This window comes from Monodon monoceros, unplaced genomic scaffold (genome assembly GCF_005190385.1).
Source record: "Monodon monoceros isolate NGI ecotype Baffin Bay Population unplaced genomic scaffold, NGI_Narwhal_1 Super_Scaffold_13, whole genome shotgun sequence".
NCBI lineage: Eukaryota > Metazoa > Chordata > Mammalia > Artiodactyla > Monodontidae > Monodon > Monodon monoceros.
In genome coordinates, this window is record NW_021703769.1 from 28,224,250 (window position 1) to 28,246,030 (window position 21,781).

At 51.5% G+C, this 21,781-nt stretch overlaps 1 protein-coding gene across 4 annotated transcripts in view; it reads left to right on the forward strand.

Moving 5' to 3' along the window:
* Positions 1-19,322, forward strand: part of SIRPA (signal regulatory protein alpha) — a 42,965-nt gene extending 23,643 nt beyond the window's left edge. For all 4 annotated transcript variants that reach the window (XM_029220662.1, XM_029220659.1, XM_029220661.1 and 1 more), the window contains exons 4-9: positions 1,764-2,084; positions 2,669-2,998; positions 4,801-4,911; positions 7,941-7,965; positions 14,381-14,420; positions 16,833-19,322. In XM_029220662.1, coding sequence (XP_029076495.1) covers positions 1,764-2,084; positions 2,669-2,998; positions 4,801-4,911; positions 7,941-7,965; positions 14,381-14,420; positions 16,833-17,087 — 1,082 coding nt within the window. In that variant the 3' untranslated portion in view covers positions 17,088-19,322. The remainder of the gene's footprint in view (positions 1-1,763; positions 2,085-2,668; positions 2,999-4,800; positions 4,912-7,940; positions 7,966-14,380; positions 14,421-16,832) is intronic.
* Positions 19,323-21,781: the final 2,459 nt, after the last annotated feature.

Genomic DNA, 21,781 nt, shown 5'->3' on the forward strand with positions numbered 1-21,781 from the left:
TGCTTTATCCACTTTGTCTAGAATCAGACACTGAGGCTTAAGAATAAAGATCAGAGACCCTAAAATCAGTCAGTCCTGTGTGCAGTGAGATGAGCTCTGACCTTTCCTCGCTGGGTGCCCTTGGCCAGCTGCATCCTCCCTGAGCCTTATCCCATAAATGGGGCCACTCTCGAGCTTCCCTCTCAGGACTGATGTGGGGAATGAGAGAGCTGAGGTTCCTAGAGGAATCAGCCCAGCACCAGGCTCCCCAAAACTCTCTCTAAGTGCTAACTGATCACAGTGTCTGCTCCCTTTACTTACGTCCAGGATGCTGGTGTTTTTATGACTTGATTTATTCAAGTAACACCTCCTTACTATGTCCTCAAAATGTCTGATGAGTTTTAGGAAGCAAGTTAAATATTTACAAATGCAAATATTTATAATAGTTGCTGTCTGCCAACTTTTACAGGAGGTATTACGTAATAACGAACAATTTGGAAACACCCTAGAGGACCCTTCTACAGGGAGAAACTGCCCTCACTTTTTTTTTTATATATATAAATTTATTTATTTATTTATTTATGGCTGTGCTGGGTCTTCGTTTCTGTGCGAGGGCTTTCTCTAGTTGCGGCGAGCGGGGGCCACTCTTCATCGCGGTGCGTGGGCCTCTCACTATCGCGGCCTCTCTTGTTGCGGAGCACAGGCTCCAGACACGCAAGCTCAGTAGCTGTGGCTCACGGGCCTAGTTGCTCCGCGGCATGTGGGATCTTCCCGGCCCAGGGCTCGAACCCGTGTCCCCTGCATTGGCAGGCGGATTCTTAACCACTGTGCCACTAGGGAAGCCCTTGCCCTCACTTTTGATTTGCTGATTTGTGTACATTTTCAGGACACAAGAGGTGCTTCTGCTGCTTCATAGGCCTGTGTCTATGTCTCTTCTGATTTAATAACAATTAAGAAATTAACCACCTTTGGTTTCTTAGCACTCAATGATCTTTGTTTCAACCTAAAACTGACCCAGGAGAGGAACCGAGATTCAGAAAAACATCCCTTTGCTCCCTTCCTTTCAAATTCAAGGATTGGCACATTAGTCCTACTGGAATATTTGTGGAAAGAATGAAAACTATGCAGTAAATTCATAGATACCTGAAGGGACAGCTCTGGATATAAATACAGTCTGGGTTAAAGAGGGATCTGTGTTTGTTTAATTTTGAGAATCATCTTGTGTTTTACTCATAGCAAAAATGCTCCCACTGCCTGATTTAACCCTCACTGCAGCCTGGGAAGGGTAATGCCTGCTGTCCCCTTTCACAGATGAGGAGCTGGGAGGTGCCATGGCCACACCTCTCGTTAGACGGCCAGCCTGGTTCAGCTTCCATGTGGTCCCGCTATGACCCCGCTTCCCCTGCATTTACTTCTGTGAACACTTCTCCGAACTTACCTAAGTTTTCCAGGGGGAGCCCAGCTAGGAACAGTTAATAGGAGAGTAAGACCAATCAGTACTTTTGTTCCTTTGCCCAGACTGGTGGGAAATCACCTGGCAGATGTAAGAAGGTGGACTTTGAACTCAGGCCTGGAATTCGATGTCAGCCCTGCCCCTGGCTCAGAGTCGCCTCTGGGAACCTGTGTGTCTCCCCTGTCAGTTGAGCATGATGACACTGCCCTCCCAGAACTACTGGAAGAGTTTAAAACATAATTTGTGTGGTGGTTCTTAACTGTGTCACACTTTTATCATTAGTGATGATAATGACAATCATGTTCATCATTTATAAATGTTCCTTTTGTAGCCAAACCCTCTCCTCCTGTGGTATCAGGCCCCGCAGTGAGGGTCGCACCTGAGCAGACAGTGAGCTTCACCTGCAAATCCCACGGGTTCTCCCCCAGAAACATCTCCCTGAAATGGTTCAAAAATGGCAATGAGCTCTCAGCCTCCCAGACCAACGTGGAACCAGAGGGAAACAACGTTTCCTACAGCATCTCCAGCACAACCAAGGTGGTGCTGGCCCCGGGGGATGTTCGCTCCCAGGTTATCTGCGAGGTGACCCACATCACCCTGCAGGGAGACCCTCCTCTTCGTGGGACAGCCAACTTGTCTGAGACCATCCGAGGTAGAAGCCCCTCACGCCAGCCTAAGCCCACACCTGCCCTCAAGGCCCCAGCCTGTTCCTCCTCCCTGCTTTTTGCTCCAGGCCTCAAATTGCCTGGAATCTACTTCCTGACAGTCCTGCCCCATCACCAGGCTCCTAGATGAGCTGGTCACTAACTACTGTTTTAATGGCAGCTGCCAGGTGGACACCCACATGTGCCAAGCACTGTGCTAAGTAGTTTCCTTTACTTTATCAATAGTTTCTCCAACTACTGAGCACCTACTATAAGCCAGGCCCCTATGTGCTTGGTGATTTCGTATATTTTGCTGCAGTTATTATATTCCAACTGCATGCCAGGGGCTGTGCTTGTAGATGGCACACATTATTAAGCTACTAGGAGCCCAGTCCTTGAGCACCTACTGTGCGCCCTGCAGTGTGCTTATGATTTCATTTATATGCAAAGAGACCCTCGGTGTTTGAGCACCTGCTGCATGCCTGACTCTGTCCTCTGGTGACTCCCTTGCTGTGCTGGAAGCTGTTATCCAGCCCCTCTCCTGTGACCTGTTGGTTCCATAAGGTCAGAGCTTCTGCCTATGCTGTTTCAGTTCCGCCTACCTTGACGATTACCCAACACCCCAGGGTGGGGAACCAGGTGAATGTCACCTGCCAGGTGAACAAGTTCTACCCCCAGCGCCTACAGCTGACCTGGTTGGAGAACGGAAATGTGTCCCGAATGGACATGGCCTCGACCCTCATAGAGAACAAGGACGGGACCTTTAACCGGACAAGCTCGCTCCTGGTGAACTCATCTGCCCACAGGGAGGCTGTGCTGCTCACCTGCCAGGTGGAGCATGACGGACAGCCGGCGGTCACCAAAAACCACACCCTGGAGGCCTCTGCTCCCCAGAAGAACCAGGATGCAGATCAACGTATTGGTGAGGCCTCCACTCCAACTGACCCAGTTCTTTACCTTCTTTATTTAATATTAAAGGTAGTAATTCATGCTTTTTATAGAACAATCTAGAAGTGAATAGATGTAAAATAGAACTTTAGAGTGAGTTCCCTCCCCCAAACCCCACACCCCCAAGAGTGACCACTTGTTAGAGTTTGGTATATTCTTTACAGATCTTTTGACATAAATATCCATGAAAGAAAGAAAGTAGGGAAGGAGAGAGATCGTCCAGTCCATAGCGTCCTACCTCTTGCTTTCTTTCACTAACAGTAATTGTTTTCACCATTCCATGTCCACCCTCCTCCCTCCGGCTTGCTCTTTCTTACCTGGGCCTTGTCTCCCTGGCTGCCATCGCAAGGGTGCCCCACTGGGAGTAGGGATGGGGGCTTCAGGGTGTCTGTGGCTTACCTCAAGTAAAATCAGTGCTGCACTAAATGTCCTTGTACACATTCTGTTGCATGCACAGCTATTTCTGTGGGACGATTCCCAGGGAACATTTCTAGGCCCATTCAAGGTGATGGTGACGCTGCCACCCTTCTGGGAGAGTGAAAGGTGTCAGCCCCCATGCAGCCTGCTGCCGACGTGTCCCCCTTCTTTCTTCAAAGCACCTAGTTGGCGTTTTGGTGCCACTGTGGAATGTTCCATCGCCTGTACGCTTGTATGTAGCGAGCCTTTGAATGGATTAGAATAGAGTCCATTTCCTTCCTTCATGCATCCTTGAAGGAAACAGCTCTAAAGCAGCCTTGGGGCCTGTCACGGTGCCCTTTGGCGCCACCAGTGGCTGGTTTTCACAGGATGAGCCCTGCCCCTGGAGACAGCTTGTGTGGATCCACTCTGCCTGTCACAGTCTTGCTGGGGAGCTTGGACAAGTCAGTGCCCGTCTCTGGGCTGCTCTGCCTGCTTCTGGCAATGTTGAGGGAGGTGACCCTGGTGATCCCCCAGCTTTGAGTCTCAGCTGCTAGGACCATAGCTGTCGCAGCATTATAGCTTCAGGGCTGGGTATGCAGTAGACACTCAAGAAATACTTTTAGAAAGCAGGAAAGAGTGAATTAGCTGGTTGATGTGTGAGCAGGTTTAGTTAGTGAGGTAATCCTCAGAGCTATCCAATGAGGTAGAGATTACTATTGGCCTCAGTAACATAAGCCAGTGTGTGAGGGGGGCTTAAATGACCTGCTCAAGGTCACACCACAGAGGGCAATGATTTGAACCCACGTGTCTGAGACCTGCTCCTGGCCTCCCACGGTGCCCTCATGTGGGGTCCCCTGCCTGTGCCCGGCGCCACCCCTGCCCTGTCTCCGTGTTCCATGTCCTGGGCTCAGCACTCCTAGGCCCAGGCCCTGGGCACGGACCAGGGCACAGTCTCGGGGCTCTGCATGTCCAGATGCACGTCCAGCACTCCTCGCCACCCCTGCCCCCTGCGCTGTGTGATGCCCCAGCTATGATTAGGAGCTCCCTGTGTGGCTGCCCCACGGCTCACTTAGATGAGGAGGAACATATGCCTGTTCCTTGGGAGGGAGATTCCCGCCCATGCCCTGCAGCTGGGCCTCTCCGAGGCTGACGGCAGCGTTTCCCCCCTGTTACCTCAGCACGGTTTTTGCACTGCCGGTGGGTAACCCATGAGGAGAGGTGTGTGCAGACCCATGGACGTGCCCACGTGGCCTGAAATGTCTGAGCCAGATGTTTTCCGTTAATGAAGCCTGCCTCGTGGTGAATAGGGGCAGTGGGTTTTCCTTTTTTGTTGTTTTAAATTTTCCTACAAGAAGCCTCTATTTTGTGTGGTCCTAGACAAGGCTGACAACTGGAACAGTATCTTCATCGTGGTGGGCATAGTGTGTGCCCTGCTGGTGGCCCTGATGATCGCCGCCCTCTACCTCCTCCGAATCAGACAGAAGAAAGGTGGGTGCATCTCTCAGTTCCTCCTCATGAGTTTGCCCCTGGGCTGTCCTTCCCAGAGGGGGAGACCTCATGCAGTTTAAGCCATAAAGATGTCCAGTTACTCCCGGTAACAAGAAGTCCAAAGGTAACAGTGCCATGGCTGTGTGGGCCCTTCACCAGGCTGGAATCTGGGTGGGTCAGCACCCCCGCAGCCATCACTGCCCCAGGCCTCACATCCTCATGGGACCACTACCAAGGTGGCAAGCAGGGAGATGCCAGGGTGGCAAGAGGGCCTCAGGGAGGAAACAGTGTTTCCCAGGAGCCCCGGGCAGACTTCTGCTTTCCCCTTACCTGTCCAGGTTACATGCCCAGCACCCTGGCAGGAGGCTAGAAGGGAGTGGGGATAATACCACAACTTACTTCTGAGGCCGTTGGGAGGATTAAATGGCTGACTGTGGGTACAATGTTAGTAAGATGCCCAGCACACAGCAAGTGCTCAATAAATGTTAACTCCTGTCGTCAGTATTGTACATGAGCTGGAAACATGAGCCACCTCCCTGGAAAGCTCCCTTCACTGTGGCAAGATGTGTGGCCTTGGACTGCAGCAGGAGGGTATAAGTTCAAATCCAGGACATCGTCCCCTTGTTTGCATGCTCATGCATGTGTGTGGGCAAGCACGTGTGTGTGTGTGTGTGTGTGTGTGTGTGTGTGTGTAGTTGTTGCTGTAGCCAGACCTCTGACTCTAGAGTCAGACAAACTGGGGTTCCAGACCCTTGTTTTATGCTCTAAACAATTTGGCCTCCATTTCCTCACCTGTAAAATGGGCGTGGCATTGCCTGCCTTGGAGGCTAGTTATGAAACAAATAAGCTCATGTGAAACAGCAGCTCTGACACATTCTCAGACCTAAAAAGATACATGTTCTCTTTCCCACTCTTGAAGGAGACTATTTTAAGCCAGTGTTTCTGCAACTTTTTTGGCTACAAGTGATAGAAATACATTTCATGTCTCAACCCAATGCACACACACCCCATCTATAAAATTGGAACTCTGATATTTTCCTTTTTGTCATATTTTGTACTATATTCTTTTAAAAATGCTGGTTTTGACCCACCACATGCCACAGCTTATAAAGTGCAAAGTGTGGTCCCGAGCTGTGCTTCTGCACCCAGACCTCCAGGCAGAGCTCAACGGGCGTGTTATGCATCAGCCACGCACCCCTCCTGCACCCCCTTTCCTCTGGTCCCCAAGTTTCCCTCCCCGCTGGGCTGGCTGGAGGGACTCAGCTCTGAGACGCTGCCTGAGCCTCCAGCTCCCGCCCAGGAGGGCTGGCGTCAGGGCCCGCATCTCTGGAATCCAGAATGATGCCAGATGATCTACAGGGTGGTTTCCCTAACATTCCTGGCGCCCCCGCACAGGAAGGACTCCTCCTCAGGTGGGGAAGCAGGGTCCGTTGCCCACCAAGAGTGACAAGCCAGCCCTTGGATGGAGCGTTCACGGTGTCCACTAGTGTCCCAGTCCCCTTTGGAGCCTCATCCCTGGCCACCACGTCAGGCTCCGGCACATGTGAGCTCATTACCATGGGCCTGGGCATCAGTGACCCAGTGTTCCGGAGGCGGAGGGGGGTTGGAGAACTGCAGATCCTGGTGAAGGCCACCCAGCCCTGAGTGGTGCGTCTGCTTGTGTGCAGAGCCCAGCTCTCACACATAGGCTCTAGAGACAGTGACAACTGGCCCTCAGTCAGATCTTCTGATGTGCCAGGCACTGTTCACAGACCTAACCCCACTTTACAGATGAGGAAACTGAGGCATGGGAAAGTTATAAAACTTGCTCAGGGTCTCGCAACTGGTGAGTGCTGAGGCCAGGATTCACACCTGGACAGTGGGTCTCCAGGGACATTGTTTGAGACCACTCTGCACTTCACCTCCATCCTAATGAGACACCCCTTCTCCCTCATTGGTCCCTGGAGGTATCTGCCATCCTCTACCTCATACTCACAGTGAAATATCCTAATTTCAACTCTATCACTTACCAGTTGTGTGACCTTAGGGAGTCATCCAGTGTCCTTGGTATAAAATGGAGATGATTGGTCCCATCACTGGACTCCCTGAGATGACTCATGACCCAGCACTTGGCAACCCATCATCTTCCATTCAAATGTTAGATGCTGAGCTGCAGCGTCTAACTGGTGTCACTCACCTAAAAATCCAGTACCTGCCCAGGCACCAAGCGTTAATCTGGCAGCGAGAATTCTTGCATTGTGGCAGCCTCCAGCCTGTTAAAATGTGGCGCAGAGCACATTTGCCTGTGCATGTTGCTTTTTAATTACAGTTTTACAGCAAAATGAGAGTCAACTGGTGGCTGATCCCCAGTGGCTTCTCTGTGGGATGCCCCATATCACAGGCTTAAAATCTCTGAGCCAGATGGACCCTTTCTTTCCTCCCAAGATCCTTTTTTGGAAAGTGGTGAGATGAAAATGGATGTCCAGCCCAACCCTGTGAGTTAAAGCACTGAAATCCAAACTCAGAGAGGGAAAATGACCCACAGAGGGTCACACAGCAAGTGAGTCGGTGGCAGAAGTGGGATTCCCATTTACTCCCCTACCTAGCAGACCTGCTAAAACCTGTTCTCCAGCAGTGAAGGGCCCTGATGGGGACCCAGGCTTGCTGTAGGGTCTCTGGTAAGGTGTGTGATGGATGGAAGTGAGGCTGAGACAGAGGTAGGGCAGTTGACCCCTCCCAGGCTGAAGGCTGCTTTGGGATCTGACCTTTGGCAATTCCCAGAGATGGGAAAGCAGGAAGGCCCCGCTCACTGGTCTTCCTCCATGGAAGATAATGGGCTGCCCACCCCAGTGGGGTGGACACGGGGTTTCCTGTGGTTTAGAGGTGATTTCAATAATTCCTCCCAACATCCTTGGAGGTAAACCTCTGCCTCCGCCCCTACACACACACACACACACACACACACACACACACACACACACACACAAAGTTACGTGAGCAAAGTGTGTTTCTAGGTTAAATAACTGGCTTTTGTTTCTTCTCTCTTTCAGCCAAGGGCTCCACTTCTTCTACAAGGTAAGTACGTCACTGGGCTAGGGTGCTTTTGTAGTTATTTTGTTGTTTGCCTCCAAAACTGCAAAGCATAATGCACACCCACTGCACCAGTCAACTACTTCTTTCCTTTATAAGCTCTTCTCACCAGGTCCATCTTTAATTACTACCTAAATGAGGGAATTTGAGGGGATTTCTGCACACAGAGGCACTGATTTCTTGCTTGCTGTCCACAGACAGTGAGACCCTTATCAAATCCCATTTGGTGTGGCAGAAAACTCCTGCACATTCTGCCCCCGAATCCAAATTGTATACTTTGCTCTTTCCTTCGTTCACTAAATATTCATTGAGTGCTTTGGCACAGACGGCCCTGGCAATGCCAGCATGAGTAGGATAGAAGCATCTGTGCCCTCCTGAAGCCCGTGACCTGGTCAGAAGCTAAGCCGATGACATTACATCACAGATGGTACATTAGTTTGTTGATTCACATTATCGGTGATTTTTGCTGAGTCTCTACTGTGCACCAGCTCTGTTCTGAGCACTCAGGATACAGCAGTGAACAAGAGTCAGTCTGGGCCTTCATGAGGCTCAGATGCCAGTGAGAGAAGCAGGCAGTAAGCCTGGAGGCAAAACAGTATAATGCCCCGTCAGGTGGTGACGAATCAAACACAGCAAGGGGATGGAGACTGTGGGGCAGGGAGGGCAGGGGCAGGGCCTCCTCTGAAGGGGACATATGAGCAGGGACCTGGAGCTGGGGACCTGTGAGGGGACACATGCTGGGAGAGAGAGCAGGCGAGGCAAAGGCCCAAGGTGGGCAGTACCGGGAGGATAGGGGAGGCCAGCCATTGGAGCAGAAGGAGTGAAGGGACAGGAAGGGATGAGGTCAGAAGGTGCAGGCCCACGTACCTTAGCTGTGGCCCATGCAGCAGATGGGTGACTAATCCAGACTTTGCAGCTTTAGGGAAGGCCCCCGACATTCACCCCAGCAGAGTAGAGGCAGCGCCCCATCATCTACCACGTGAACGTACCTGCATGGGAACATGAACGTCCACACCAAGGACGATAAATACAAACTATAAATAGCTTCATGTTGGTTCGGGACAGGTTTTGCCAGCAAATGGGTTTTGGAAGTCTTTTGATATTTTTAGAGCTGTGTGGATTTCAGAATTGCAAAGCGGAACTGAGGATCTAGGGGGAGCCAGGGGTCTAGGGCCTGTAGCTGTCAGGACTCAGGGTTTTACTCCCGGCTGGATGAGGAGGCTTAGGAGGGAGATGATCTGACTTGGTTTTAAAAGCCATCACCCTGACCACTGTGTGTGGACCAAGGTAAAGGAGGTGAGGGTGGAGGCAGAGAGGCCAGAGAAGAGGCTGCTGCCGTTGTCCAAGCAGATGGTGGTGGCCTAGACCGGGGTGATGGGATGGGCTTAGAAATGGTCAGATTCTGGATATATTTCACAGGTAGAGCCAAGAGAACTTACCGATGGATTGTAGGGTCAAGGACAATACCAAGGTTGGGGACATAGGGGTGCTGTGTCCTGTGCTGGGGACCATACTAGGCACTGCGGTTGCACACAGCAAGAGCATCTGACCTGCCTGAAGGGCCCTAGGAAGCACTATGGGTCCCTCCTGCCCCACAGCGGGAGTCTGTGGTGCCCTTGGGAGAGAGCCTTGCTTTCTGCTCTGACCTTCACAGGTGGCTTCCTGCTCTGAGCCCTGGCCAGCCTCCCAGCTTCCCCATCCCTGAACAAGCAGAGCCACCACTCCAGCAAAACCAGGCTCCTCGCTGGCCCCAGGGAAACGTGCTTCCTGTTGCCGGGCCTTCAACTGTCACACTTCCCACCGAAGTACACTCTTTCTCAAGGGCAATGCTCAGCTTCCGTCCTTTGCCTAAAACCCCTCAGGGGCTCCCTGTGGCCCTCGAGGTAGTCCAGAGGCCCTCCTGAGGCCCTCAAGCACCTCGTGGTCCAGCCCTGCTGCGCTGGACAGTTCTACTCCCAGCCACTCCTGGAGCTCACATTCCGTGCCTCAGCCAACACTGGCCCCCTTCACCTCCTCCCTCACGCTGCATCCTCGCTCTCCTCGCCCTGTGCGCTGGGCCTCTCCCTGAGATGTGCTCTCCACCCCTGCTCCTGAGCCACCCAGGGTCTGCACAGCTTCAGGGGGCGGCAGTCACGGCCGGCTCTGAACAGCGCCCCCTGGAGTTGTGCCACATGGAAGCTAGTGTAGGCGCCCCTCCTTTTACCTGGTTACCTCTTGCTCTTCCTTCTGGGCTCAGCAAGGGTGTTACCTCCTCCAGGGACAGAGGCCCCTCCTGGGAGCTCTCCTGATGCCCCTGGATGGACACCCCAGTGTGTCCAAGTTGTCTCTGCACTTGTCCACATAGTATAACCCACCCCTCTCGAAGGCAGGGATTACTTCCCTCGCGTTCACTGCTAATTGCTGCTGAACTTGGCACCATGCCCGGAATGGAATGGGTGCTCAGTAAAGGTTTGTTGAATAAATGAATGAACAAATGCCATCCCAAACCACCACAGCAATCCCCTATCTCTAACTTCCTGAATCCCTAAAACTCTCCCTGTCAGTGGCTTCACAGCCCCAAATATGGAAGGATCTCTCTCTTTTGTTTTGTTTTTATCGTTGTCACCATTTTTTACATGTCATCTCCTCAATTAGACAGTACATTTCTGGAAGAAAAGGGGTGTGTCGATAATAATAATGACTATAGCATCAGTGGCTAACATTTATTGAGCATTCACTGTGTTCCAGGCACAGATCTATGATTTTACCTATATTAGCCCATTGGTGATTTAATTATTGCAAAAATCCTATGATTTACTCTTGTCCCAGTTTAATTCAGCAGAGGTTCTGAAACTTGAGTGTGTAGCAGAATTCCCTGGAGGGCTTGTTAAAATGCAGATTACTGGCGCCACCCCCTGAGTTCCTGATGCGGAATTTGTATTCCTAACAAGTTCTCAGGTGGCACTGATGCTGCTGCTTCCGAGCTGGACTTTGAGAACCCCTGCTCTAGAAGCTTATTATTGTCCCCATGTTGTGGTTGAGGAAACTGAGGCTCAGAGAAGTCGTGAGACCTTCCCAAGGTCCCACAGTTAGTAAGTGCGGAACCACGAGTCAACCCAGATTTCTCTGACGCTGAAGCTGAGGCTGTTCATCACTGATCCAGTGCCTCTTGCTGCCTGTTTCTTCTTCCCCAGAGAAGCCAACCGTTTTCTGCCTGTTTTTTATTTTTCCAGCATGAGCCTACCGAGGGAGCCGTGAGATCACTTGCTCCCTTTCATCTCTCTAAGCCAAAGCGTTAGCTAGTGAGCGGTAATGGTGCTTTCCCATGCAGCCGCCAGCTTCAGCTGGCTGACTGGGATCAGACGCTTTCCAGAGGACATTGGCATGGGTGACAACCCAGCACCCCGGGAGGGGGCGGAGCAGGGGAGGGGGCAATGCCACCACTTTGAGCTCAAAGGGCCCATCAGATTGCAGGACCAGTGGGGGGACTGGCTATTTCTAACTCCCTAGGTTAGGAACGTACAAGAGAACGTTGTAATCTTCCTCAGCTCAGATGAGAGAAAAATGTGGCTCTGCTCCCTTAATTGGGCACTGGGGTTCATTCGGTCGGCCATTTGTTCACTTGTCAGACATTCACTGAATTTATTCTTGGAATATTTAAGGCTTCCCTGACTCTTTTCATTTATTCATCTGGATTGAGCGCCAGGCCTTGAGCCGGGGGATTGCAAAGAGTAGCAAAAAAGACACTAGCCCTGGTCTCGTGGCACTTTTGATCCCATGGGAGAGATGTTCATTCATTCAGCAAACATCTATGGCATGCTAATGGTGCACCGGCCCATTACTAGGTGTCAGGGCTCCAGTGGTGAATGACACGGGCCTAGTCCCTGCCTACATGGAGCTAGTGGTCCACAGGGAGACGAGTTACCAAACAAGCTAGGAGGTTAATACACGATGTGCTGCAGGCACTGACTAAATAACACAAAGTCAGGCGCAGAGCAGAGGTTGGGGGGCAGGGGGTGGGTGTGCGGTCGGCGGTCAGGGAAGGCCATCTAAGGAGGGGACATTTAGGAGAGAGCTGAGAGGCGAGAAGGCTCTAGCCATGGGAATATCGGGAACAAGAGTGGACCAGGCAGAGGGAATGGCCAGTGCCAAGACCCTGAGGCAGGAGCAGTTGGACGTGTTCACAGACCATGGAGGAGGCAAGGGGGCCAGAGCTGAGTGATCGAGGGCGGAGACGGAGGACTAGAGCATTTGGTGGGGGCACATCACGCAGGCCAGGCAGTCAGGACTCGGAGATGGATTTCACTGCCTGGTGGGAAGGAGTTGAGGGTTTTAAGCAGAAAGATGATATGACATCGCAGATGCATTTTACGTGTGGGAAGTGGAGTGCAGGCAGGGCAGGAATAGAGCAGAGACGCCAGAGGCTCCTCAGAAATTTAAAACCTGGATGGTGGTGATGACGGAGTGGAGGGGTTCGATATGTACTTTGGAGGCAGAGTCGACAAACCTTGCAGTGGATTAGACACAGGTTTTAAAGGAGGAGGGAGGAGAATCAGGGGTGATTCCCACTTCCTTAGCCGAGCACAGGGATGAGTAACAGCAATGCTGTTCACTGAGACAGGAGGGACCGGAGGAGAGACAGACATGAAAAATGGATAACTGCTTCTGTTCTGTAATAATTGCTCTGAGAGAGGAGCCCAGTGTTCTGAGAATGGAGTTCGGGATTCAGTGAAGTTTTCCCTGAGAAAGAACTATTTGAAACAGCTCTGAGGGAAGAGAAGGAGTGAATCAGATGAAGAGGCAAGGAGGAATGAGTGTGCAAAGGCCCTGGGGCAGCCTGATTGTCATTCATTCCAAGTCAGTTTTGAGCACCCATACCTATGTGGTGAAGAAGCATGGCAGACAGCCAGACACACAAACCAGATGGGAAAATATGCAAGAAGTTTGAAATTGTCACGGAGGGGCAGCCCAGCCAGCCCAGCACTGTCAGAGCCTTCCCAAGGAAGTGACAACGTAGTTGAGTCTTGAAGGATGAGCAAAGGTTAACCAAGAGGAAAAGTGGTTGAGGGGGCTCTTCAAGGCTGTTGTTGACATGTAAAGTGGGCCACATCAAGTAGCCCTTGAGAAATATTGGGTGAGCGAATAAGTGGGTGAATGAGGCCGAGGGAGTGAATGACCCCTAGGGAGGTCAGCCAGGGACAGACTGCACAGGGCTTACGAGCAGGGCGAGGCATTGGACTTGAACCAAAGGCAGTGGGAAGCCAGACCCGTTGGAAGCAGGAGGGGTATGGATGGAGCTGAGTGAGTGATGGTCCCCTCCAGACGGTGTCCCTGCTCCTGGAGGGCCGTTGCTTGGCCACGTGGGGCCCGTCCTGCCCCAGAGCTGCTTTCTGAGCCAAGTGCTCGTGCCAAATCCATTAATAACCCCACTGCCAAGCCCCATTGCTCATTTCTGACATGATCCAGGCTAACATCCCCAGAGTGGCCAGCTTGAGAATTTACACAACTCCTGCAGAGCCAGTGGCTCTGGTTTGCTCACCACCTTGACTGTGACCCTGCAGTGAGCCAAGCCATGGCCCCCAATTACAGAATCAAGTGCTTGAAGAGCTTCTTTGATTAACCAGAACACTTGGTCCTTCTCTTTTCCTTTCTTAATGGTGACTTAGATGTGTATAATATAGAACATTGGGAAAACATGGGAAACTAAAAAGAAGAAAAAATACCACCCAAGGACCCCTGCTGTTAACATTTTACTATGTTTCTTTCCAGTGTTATCCACACATTTTTCATAATTGAAATCATTCCACAGAGAATTTTGCTTTTATACTTATCATTTTAATGTAATTTGTAATTAAAAACAAAAACTTCCTCATAAACCTTTTAAGTCTTTATCTACAAATCTATCCTAATTTCCTTAACCAGTCCCAGTTGGTGGAGCTGTGAGGTGTAAACCTTCCTCCCCCATCTCGTTCTGTGGTAAATGCCTCTGTGCATAAAGCTTTTTCTATATTTTGAATCACCCCCCCCCCCCCCCGGCCAAGTGTGCGATTATGAGTCAAAAGATGAGGACAACTTCCAAGCTCTTGACTTTGCCAAGTGGCTTCCAGAAAACGTTGTGTCGGTCGGCCCCTCCCACCAGCAGTGTGTGAACCTGCCAGTTTCACTGCACCTTCCCCAGCACCGAGTATTATAATTTTTAAAGATCCTTGATGATAAAGTTAGGTTAAACAAAAAAAAGGTAGTACATGCTGAAAAGCCCTTTGGTCCAAACATGTGATAAGCAGTTGTGTTTCTGTTGGGAATCGCTCATCCACGTCCCCCACCCATATAGGAAGTGGAACCTAAATGTTATTCTTACCCATTTGCATGAGCACTGGAGATAGTGAGGGTATTTTTATCTGTGCGTCTCTTTCCTTTTTAGGTTGCATGAGCCCGAGAAGAACACTAGAGAAACAACCCAGGTACGGTGCTTGGTGAGATGCCCTTCCTGGGAAACAGGAACAGGCTGGGACAGACTCTCCCAGCTGGAGCAGAGGGAGGGGGGACTCAGGAAAGCAAGGATCCTCCACCCCTGGCACCCGCCCACCCTGGCAAAGGAGTCTTTAATTTAGAACAGGATCTGCAACTCCTGTTGATGCAAGGAAATCATACCACCGAGAGTCTGTCCCCGCCTGTCTGACTCAGTGCCAAACACTGCACAGCTTGGAAGGGCACCGTCCACCATGTGTTCTGTCTAAACGGTGCCCTGGAGTCGGGCTTAGTGTTCATCACGCCATCCAGCCTCCGTGCACGTGCCCAGCCAGTCCTTCCACCAGGAGCACCCTTGCAGCCCTGTGCCTCTCACACGGGGTAACACACAGCACTGCGCTGCATTTGCTGATGGGAAGACCCCATGTCTTTAATGACCTCATGCAAGGGCACACTCCCTTGAGCTAGCACTTTCACCCCAGCATCACTGAGGGGATTTCAAGGCACCATGGCTGGCCTGTTTCCAAGAACTCTGGCCCTGTCTGCACCAGCTGACGCTGTCAGACCTTGGAGGCAGAGGGCTCCTCTGAGCCTTGTAAGGAGACAGGCCCTACCCTGAACCTGGAATGAGAACATGGCAGCTGTCCTCGACATTTCCCCGGCAGTTGTCATCGTCGTATCTGTAGTCTGTTGAAGAGAGTCAGGGCTGGTGAGAGGCATGGTGCTTCTAGGCCAAAACTCTCCTGACCCAGCACAGCCCCACCCCACCCTTCCTGCCTCCAGCAGGTCCTGGGCATGAGCTCAGGTGGTGATTAGAAATCCAAGACCATTTCCAGTCATGGGACAGGAAGGCCTTCTCCCCCGTCATTTTACTTTCTGGGGCTTTCAAAGTCAAAGTTCTTTCTGGAACTTTGCAGGGAAACAATGAGGGCGAAAAGAGCACTGAAACCTATACAGAATTCAGTCAGTTGGGACTTCCTGAGCACCTACTACGTGCCAGGCCCTGGGCAGTGAGCAAGGCTCTTGTGGAGCTTGCAGCCCTGTGACTAGGACTCCCAGTGCTGTGGGCCGTCGGACCACAGCTTTAGAGGCCAGCAGACCTTGGCTCTTTTCTAGCTGTGTGACTTTGACCCAATTATTTAACTTCTCTGGCTCTCAGATTCTTCACCGTAAAATAGAGTAAATAATTCCTACCAAGCAGAGTTGTGTTAGGGCCTAAATCGGGTGATCCACGTGAGAGCAGGGTGCCTGTCAGCTGTTGGGGACTGAGGTTATTTTTGTGCATCAGGTAGGATCATGGGCGTTGGTAGCTCCCCTCCACGTCTACAGCGCAGGTGCCAGGCACAGAAGGAGCAAAGTATGTCATTCATGATGGGTAATTTCACGGCGGCAGTTGCGGGTAATAAGATGAGCATGTGGGAGAGGTTCAGCTTTGCCAGGTGACAGATGACAGTTGCCACGTGCTGAACATACGTGCACTTGGCATGAGCCAGGCTCCGTCCTAAGAGCTTTACCTGGACCATCTCATCGGGTCCTCCCAGTGACCCTGGCAATAGATACTATTATTAGACCCACTTTACAGATAGGGAAACCAAGGCCCAGAGAGGCTAAGTGAACTGCCCAGTCCCTCAGCCAGAGAGAGCAGAACCAGGATTCATACTCCGACTTCTGCCTACAGAACATTTACCTCCTGTTCACTGCTGGCCTCATTCTCACACACCCCTGTCTTCTGTCCCCCAGTCCCCAGCTTCACCAGAAGCGGGGCTGAAACTGTTGCCATCCATTTATCCATCCACCACTCGTTCATTCGTTCATTTAACATCCATGGGGCTTCTTCTGTGCCAGCCTTGGTTTCTGCATCATAACAGATGCCTAGTGAATTTTTGTTGAATAAATGAGTAAATAAGTGAATGTCTGCTTCCACTGGGGGGTCAGCATCTTCTCAGACCTCCAAACAGGCACAGACAGTCCTAGGTGGTGGGTGCTGTGATGCAGAAGCACAGACTGAGGAAGCACAGAGACAGAGCTCTGGACCCAGCTGAGGAGGGTCTTAGGATGAAATTGACAGGGTGGATTGGGTTTCATTACAAGAAGAAGGAGGGCTGGACACTGTAGGCAGAGGAAAGAGCATCAGGAAAGGCAGGCGAGAACTGCAGGAGGGGGTGACGTTGAAGCAGGGACGTGAGGCCACTACACTGACGGTTAGGAAGAGCCTTCAGGCCGTGTGAGGAAGAGGCTGATTGGAAGGGCAAGGCTGGAGACAGGTGACCTTGGCCGGAGAAGATGGGGCATGAACTAGGGCTGAGCCAGTGGAGGCCAAGAAGAGACAGAAGCAACCAGACTTGGTACTGAGGGTGAGTGAGTAGCTGGGGGCTCCAGAATGACCTTCTCTCCATCTCACTTAGATCCAGGACAACAACGACATCACATATGCAGACCTGAACCTGCCCAAGGGGAAGAAGTCCACCCCCAAGGCCGACGAACCCAACAACCACACGGAGTATGCCAGCATTCAGGCCTGCCCACCACCTGTGTCCGAGGACACCCTCACCTACGCCGACCTGGACATGGTGCACCTCAACCGGAACCCCAAGCAGCCAGCCCCCAAGCCTGAGCCATCCTACTCAGAGTATGCCAGTGTCCAGGTCCAGAGGAAGTGAACAGGGCCATGGTCATCTCTAGGGTCTGTCCCCATGAGCCTTCCTGTCCCATTGCGGGCAACCTTGATGAGGACAGCCAGCCCAGTTCCTGGAGGGTCAGGGTGGGACAGGACCCAACAGTGAGGGTAGCTCTTGCCTCCCCAACCCAGCTGGCTCTCCAGCATTTCCATGGGAGCCATGGCCCCTCTATGTGGCCACACATGGAGGCTAGTGTTGCCAGACTAGGCAGGGAACCGACCTGGGAACTGGCCAGAGCCATCAGGGGTGCAAGAACTCTCACGCCTCTGTCCATCAACTGTGGGTCTTTGTCATGGTCTTGGAGACCACTGACTGCCTCCTTGACACTCTGCAGCCCGATCTTCCAGAGTGAGGAGGGAGAAAACCCACCTCCTCCTCCCAGCACCACCCACCTGGGGCTTTGGGGAAAGTTTTCCCTTTAGATCGAACTGCCCATCCATGGAGAAGAAGCTGGACACGCATCCCGAGACTTGGTGCCGTGGCTGCCAGCTGTCCTGGTCTCCCCTCCCTGCACAAGCCACAAGCCCCGGGGAGGAGAGGACCGTCTGAGGAACTCCTCCGCCACCAAGGACTGAGACAAAACGCCCCTCCTCCTCACGGCCCTCGAGACCTGGAGGACCTCCGACAGTGATACTCCACGTGGCCCCACCTCTCCCTTCCATACCTGAGCTCGCTTCCTTCAGCAAGCACTAACTCACAACCTCTCGCTGTGGACGCCTGTAAATTATTGAGAAATGTGAAATGTGCAATCTTGAAACTGAGGTGTTAGAAAATTTGATCTGTGGTGTTTTGTTCTGTATTTTTCTTAAAACAACAGCAGTGTTATCCTGGCTCTTTGTCATGTGTTGAAGTGTGTGGTTGGGTCTTGTGCAGTCTAAGGTTGAACGGTCGGTTGTCCTGGAGGGATTCTCTTACAACGGAAACTGAGTTCCTCCCAGTCCCAGAGGCTTGAGGGTGGGGAAGAAGGTTCCAGGTTGGCTGCTTCATGGAGACATTTAGCCCTCTCTCCACGAGGCTGGTACTTCTGCCTTCCGAGCCCCCAGTGTGCTAAGTCTGAACCTGCCCGTGCTTCTCCAGGCTGCCTCCTTCTCCGTCTGGCCAAGACCCAATGCCTCAGTCTGCTCACCTGTAAAGAGGGGAGAGGAAAGATGCCATCCCTCCCCTCCATCGCTCACAAGCACTTTAGGGCCATGCAGGGTAGGAAGCTGTGCCTGGATGTTTTCCTCATTCCAGCTCTCTGAGCTCATCTCGGAAGGTGGAATCTTCCATTTCTGCTCCCAAACCCTGTCGAAATCAAACTGGAATAAATCAAAGACAGCCAGGAGGACTGGGTAGCTGTGAAGCCAGGAATGACCCACCTTCTGTCCCTCTGTCAAGAGGTTGGGCAGAGGCCGTGACCCTGTTATCCTCGGACCCCGCACCCCTCCATTTCAGTGTGGGGGCCTGGCTGGGCCCAGGGCAAGAAGATGTTGCAAGCCCTGTTTATTCGGTCTTCACGTGTAACTGATCAGCTCTCAGAGCTGAGATGCGAATCTTCACTGCCCCCTGGGTCCAGCCATTTGATGCCCGAGGGATTCCTGGCTCAGGCTGTCAGAGGCAGAAGCTGAGCCATCCTGCCCATCAGCAGGTCCTCCAGGTGGAACTCAGGGAGCCGAGTGCAGACCCAGCTCTCTGGGGGACAGTGATCTGTTTTACATGATGGCATGCAGGAACTGGCTGAGCCAACAGGCCATGTGGGCAGCTCTGGCCCCACAAGCCAGAGTTTCTCTGTGGCATCTAGGAGCACAGTGGCCCAGCCACCTGGCTCGAGCTATTTCCATATTCCAAAAGCTTGGCTTGTAAACCTTGATCTCCCTCTCTTCTGCCCAGAGACAGCACACGCATGTGAGCACACACACGCACACACACAGAATTTTAAAAAAATGTTTTCTTGGTGCCATTTTAATTTTATTTTATTTTGAATTTTGGAAGGGGAGTAAGGAATGAGGCCAAGAAAGTCACGTAGTTTAGCTTCAGCCCGGCAGCCTGGAGATTCCCATACCTTGTGAACCGAACCCCAGGAAAAGGAAGCAGTCGAAACAACAGTATGGAAGGAGCATGGTTTCTGGAGTTTATTTTCAAACCGCGGGGAAGGAAACAGGCCCTATTTTGTATATAGTTGCAACTTAAACTTTTTGGCTTGCAAAATATTTTTGTAATAAAGATTTCTGGGTAACAACGGCCCCTCTGGGTGTTGAGTGTCCTTGTCTCTGTGAGTTCGTCCCTGCGCCCACGAGCCTGGGAGAAGATCATGTGGGCCCCAGGGCTTGGAAGTGACTTCAGCGTTTGATCCTCTCTTGTGTTTTATAGACACAAAGACTTTGTTTCCCCTGGCTCAGAGGGAGTCAGGGTAAGGCAACCCAAACACCTGCTTGAGCAGAATTCCAACAGAAAACCAAGTCTGAATCCCGGCTCTGCCACTTTGTAGCTGCGGGAACAAACCACTGACCTCTCTGAGACTCAGGCTGATCATTGGCACAATGGGGACAATAGTACCCCCTCTAGGTTTAGTGTGGGGATTAAAGGGGCTAGGGTGCTCGGCACATGGCAGGCCTTCACTAAGCGTTGGATCTTCCTGCCCTAAACATTGCACAGTGGGGTCTGGTCACCCCTCACCACCTGTGGGATCTTGGACAAGCAGGTCACCCTCTCGGGGCCCCACTTTCCTCCTCTACCAAATGTGGAAGCTAATGCTTGTCCTAGAATAACCCTGCCAGATGATTCATGTCTCGTGCTAGTATATAGTAGGTGCTCAATAAATGTTAGTTTCTTTATGTCCCCTCCATAAGAATATTAATAATATTAATGACAGTTATATAACGATGGCAACATAACATTCATAGTTAGTGCTTACTGTGTTTCGGCACTTTACATTGATTAACCCCTTTATACCTTACAACGCCAGGTAAATAATAGCACTGACCTTGTTTTATAGACAAGGCACAGAGAGGTGGTGTAACTTTTATGGGGTCACACAACTAATGAGTGATGTTGCTGAGACTCAAACTCTAGCTGCCAGCTTCAGAGCCCAACTTCTAGCCACTGAGTTAATATCAACACATTACATATTGGCACTGACTATGCAAAATTATTAGCAGTAATAATAGCTAATGCTTGCTGTGGTGAGTAATATGCCAAATGCTTTACAGTTATTAACTCATTTAATCCCCCAACCACCATATGAGGTAGGAACTCTTATTATCCCTGTTTTACAGATGAGTAAACCGAGGCACAGAGAAGCTAAGTCATTTCCCTAATGCCCCATGGCAGAGCCCAAGTAGTCTGCCTCTTCTTTCTTTCTCTTTTTTCTTTTTTCTTTGGCTGCATCAGGTCTTTAGTTGTGGCACGCGGGATCTTCGTTGAGGCATGCAGGATCTTTCGTTGCGGCGTACGGGCTTCTCTCTAGTTGTGGCGCACAGGCTCCAGGGCGCGTTGGCTCTGCAGTTTGTGGTACATGGGCTCTCTTGTTGAGGTGCGCGAACTCAAGAGTTGTGGCTCGCGGGCTTAGTTGCCCCGCGGCATGTGGGATCCTAGCTCCCTGACCAGGGATCGAACTCACATCCCCTGCATTGTAAAGCAGATTCTTTACCACTGGACCGCCAGGGAAGTCTCTCCATCATGTTTAATTCTCCTAACTGTCCAGTAGTGGTGGTGGCCGTGCCCATTTTGCAGAGAGAGACAGAAATTTGAGGCTCAGAAGTGCACATGACCTGGCCAATCTCACACAATGAATCTTTAGTCAAGCTGGGACTTGCACTTGGATCCACAAGCCCACCTGGGATCAGCCCTGAGCCCTTGGCCTGGTCCATGTGACCACACAGGAGGCAAGGAGCTTCCTGCTAGGCTCAGAGAGGTCACCTGCCTCACCCTCCAGGACCTTGGCTGTGACAGAGAACTCAGCTCTCCTCCCTTGGCCCCAACTTGTGAAATACCTGTGCTGCTTGCAGGATGAGGTGTTCCAGGCATGAATACAGGCTGAGCAGGTGGGGAAATGCCTTCGTTCTCTGGGAAGGTGAGAGTGGGGGTGCCGACTGCACATCCAGGCGAGGAGACGGGGGGATGTAATTCACGCAGCACCTGGGCCTCACTTCTCCACAGCCCGTACCTCTAGGGCTGAGGTTGGCAGGCGAAATCTAAGTTCATGGGACCCAAGTGACCCTCTCCCTCCTGCCGGGAAATAAGTTAAGCATAAGGCATTTATCAGGCACTTCCTGGGTGTTCCTTGTGCAAAGGAGAGCGATAGGACCCCCACAACCCGCCCCCATCCCTGAGGACCCGTGCTCTCCCTTCTGCAGCCCCTGCCCACTTTACATTATAATCACAGAAATCTCTGCCCCTTCTCAAGGTTCTAATGCCCAACTGTAAAAGCGACTGCGTCTTCTAGCATATTCACACCAGCCAAGATTGGATCCACATTTGTTTATTTTATTTAGTTTTAACATAAGCCCTTACACATATCAGAAAGTCTCCTAAACTCTGTACAAATATTAACTTATTTAATATCAGTTCACTCCAGCCTCTTAACACACCTGTAAGGTAGGTCCTAAGATTATCCCCGGTTTAACAGAGAAACTGAAGCACAGAGAGATTATGAATTTTGTTCAAGAGCCACTGTCCATCTGGACAGTGGTGCCACT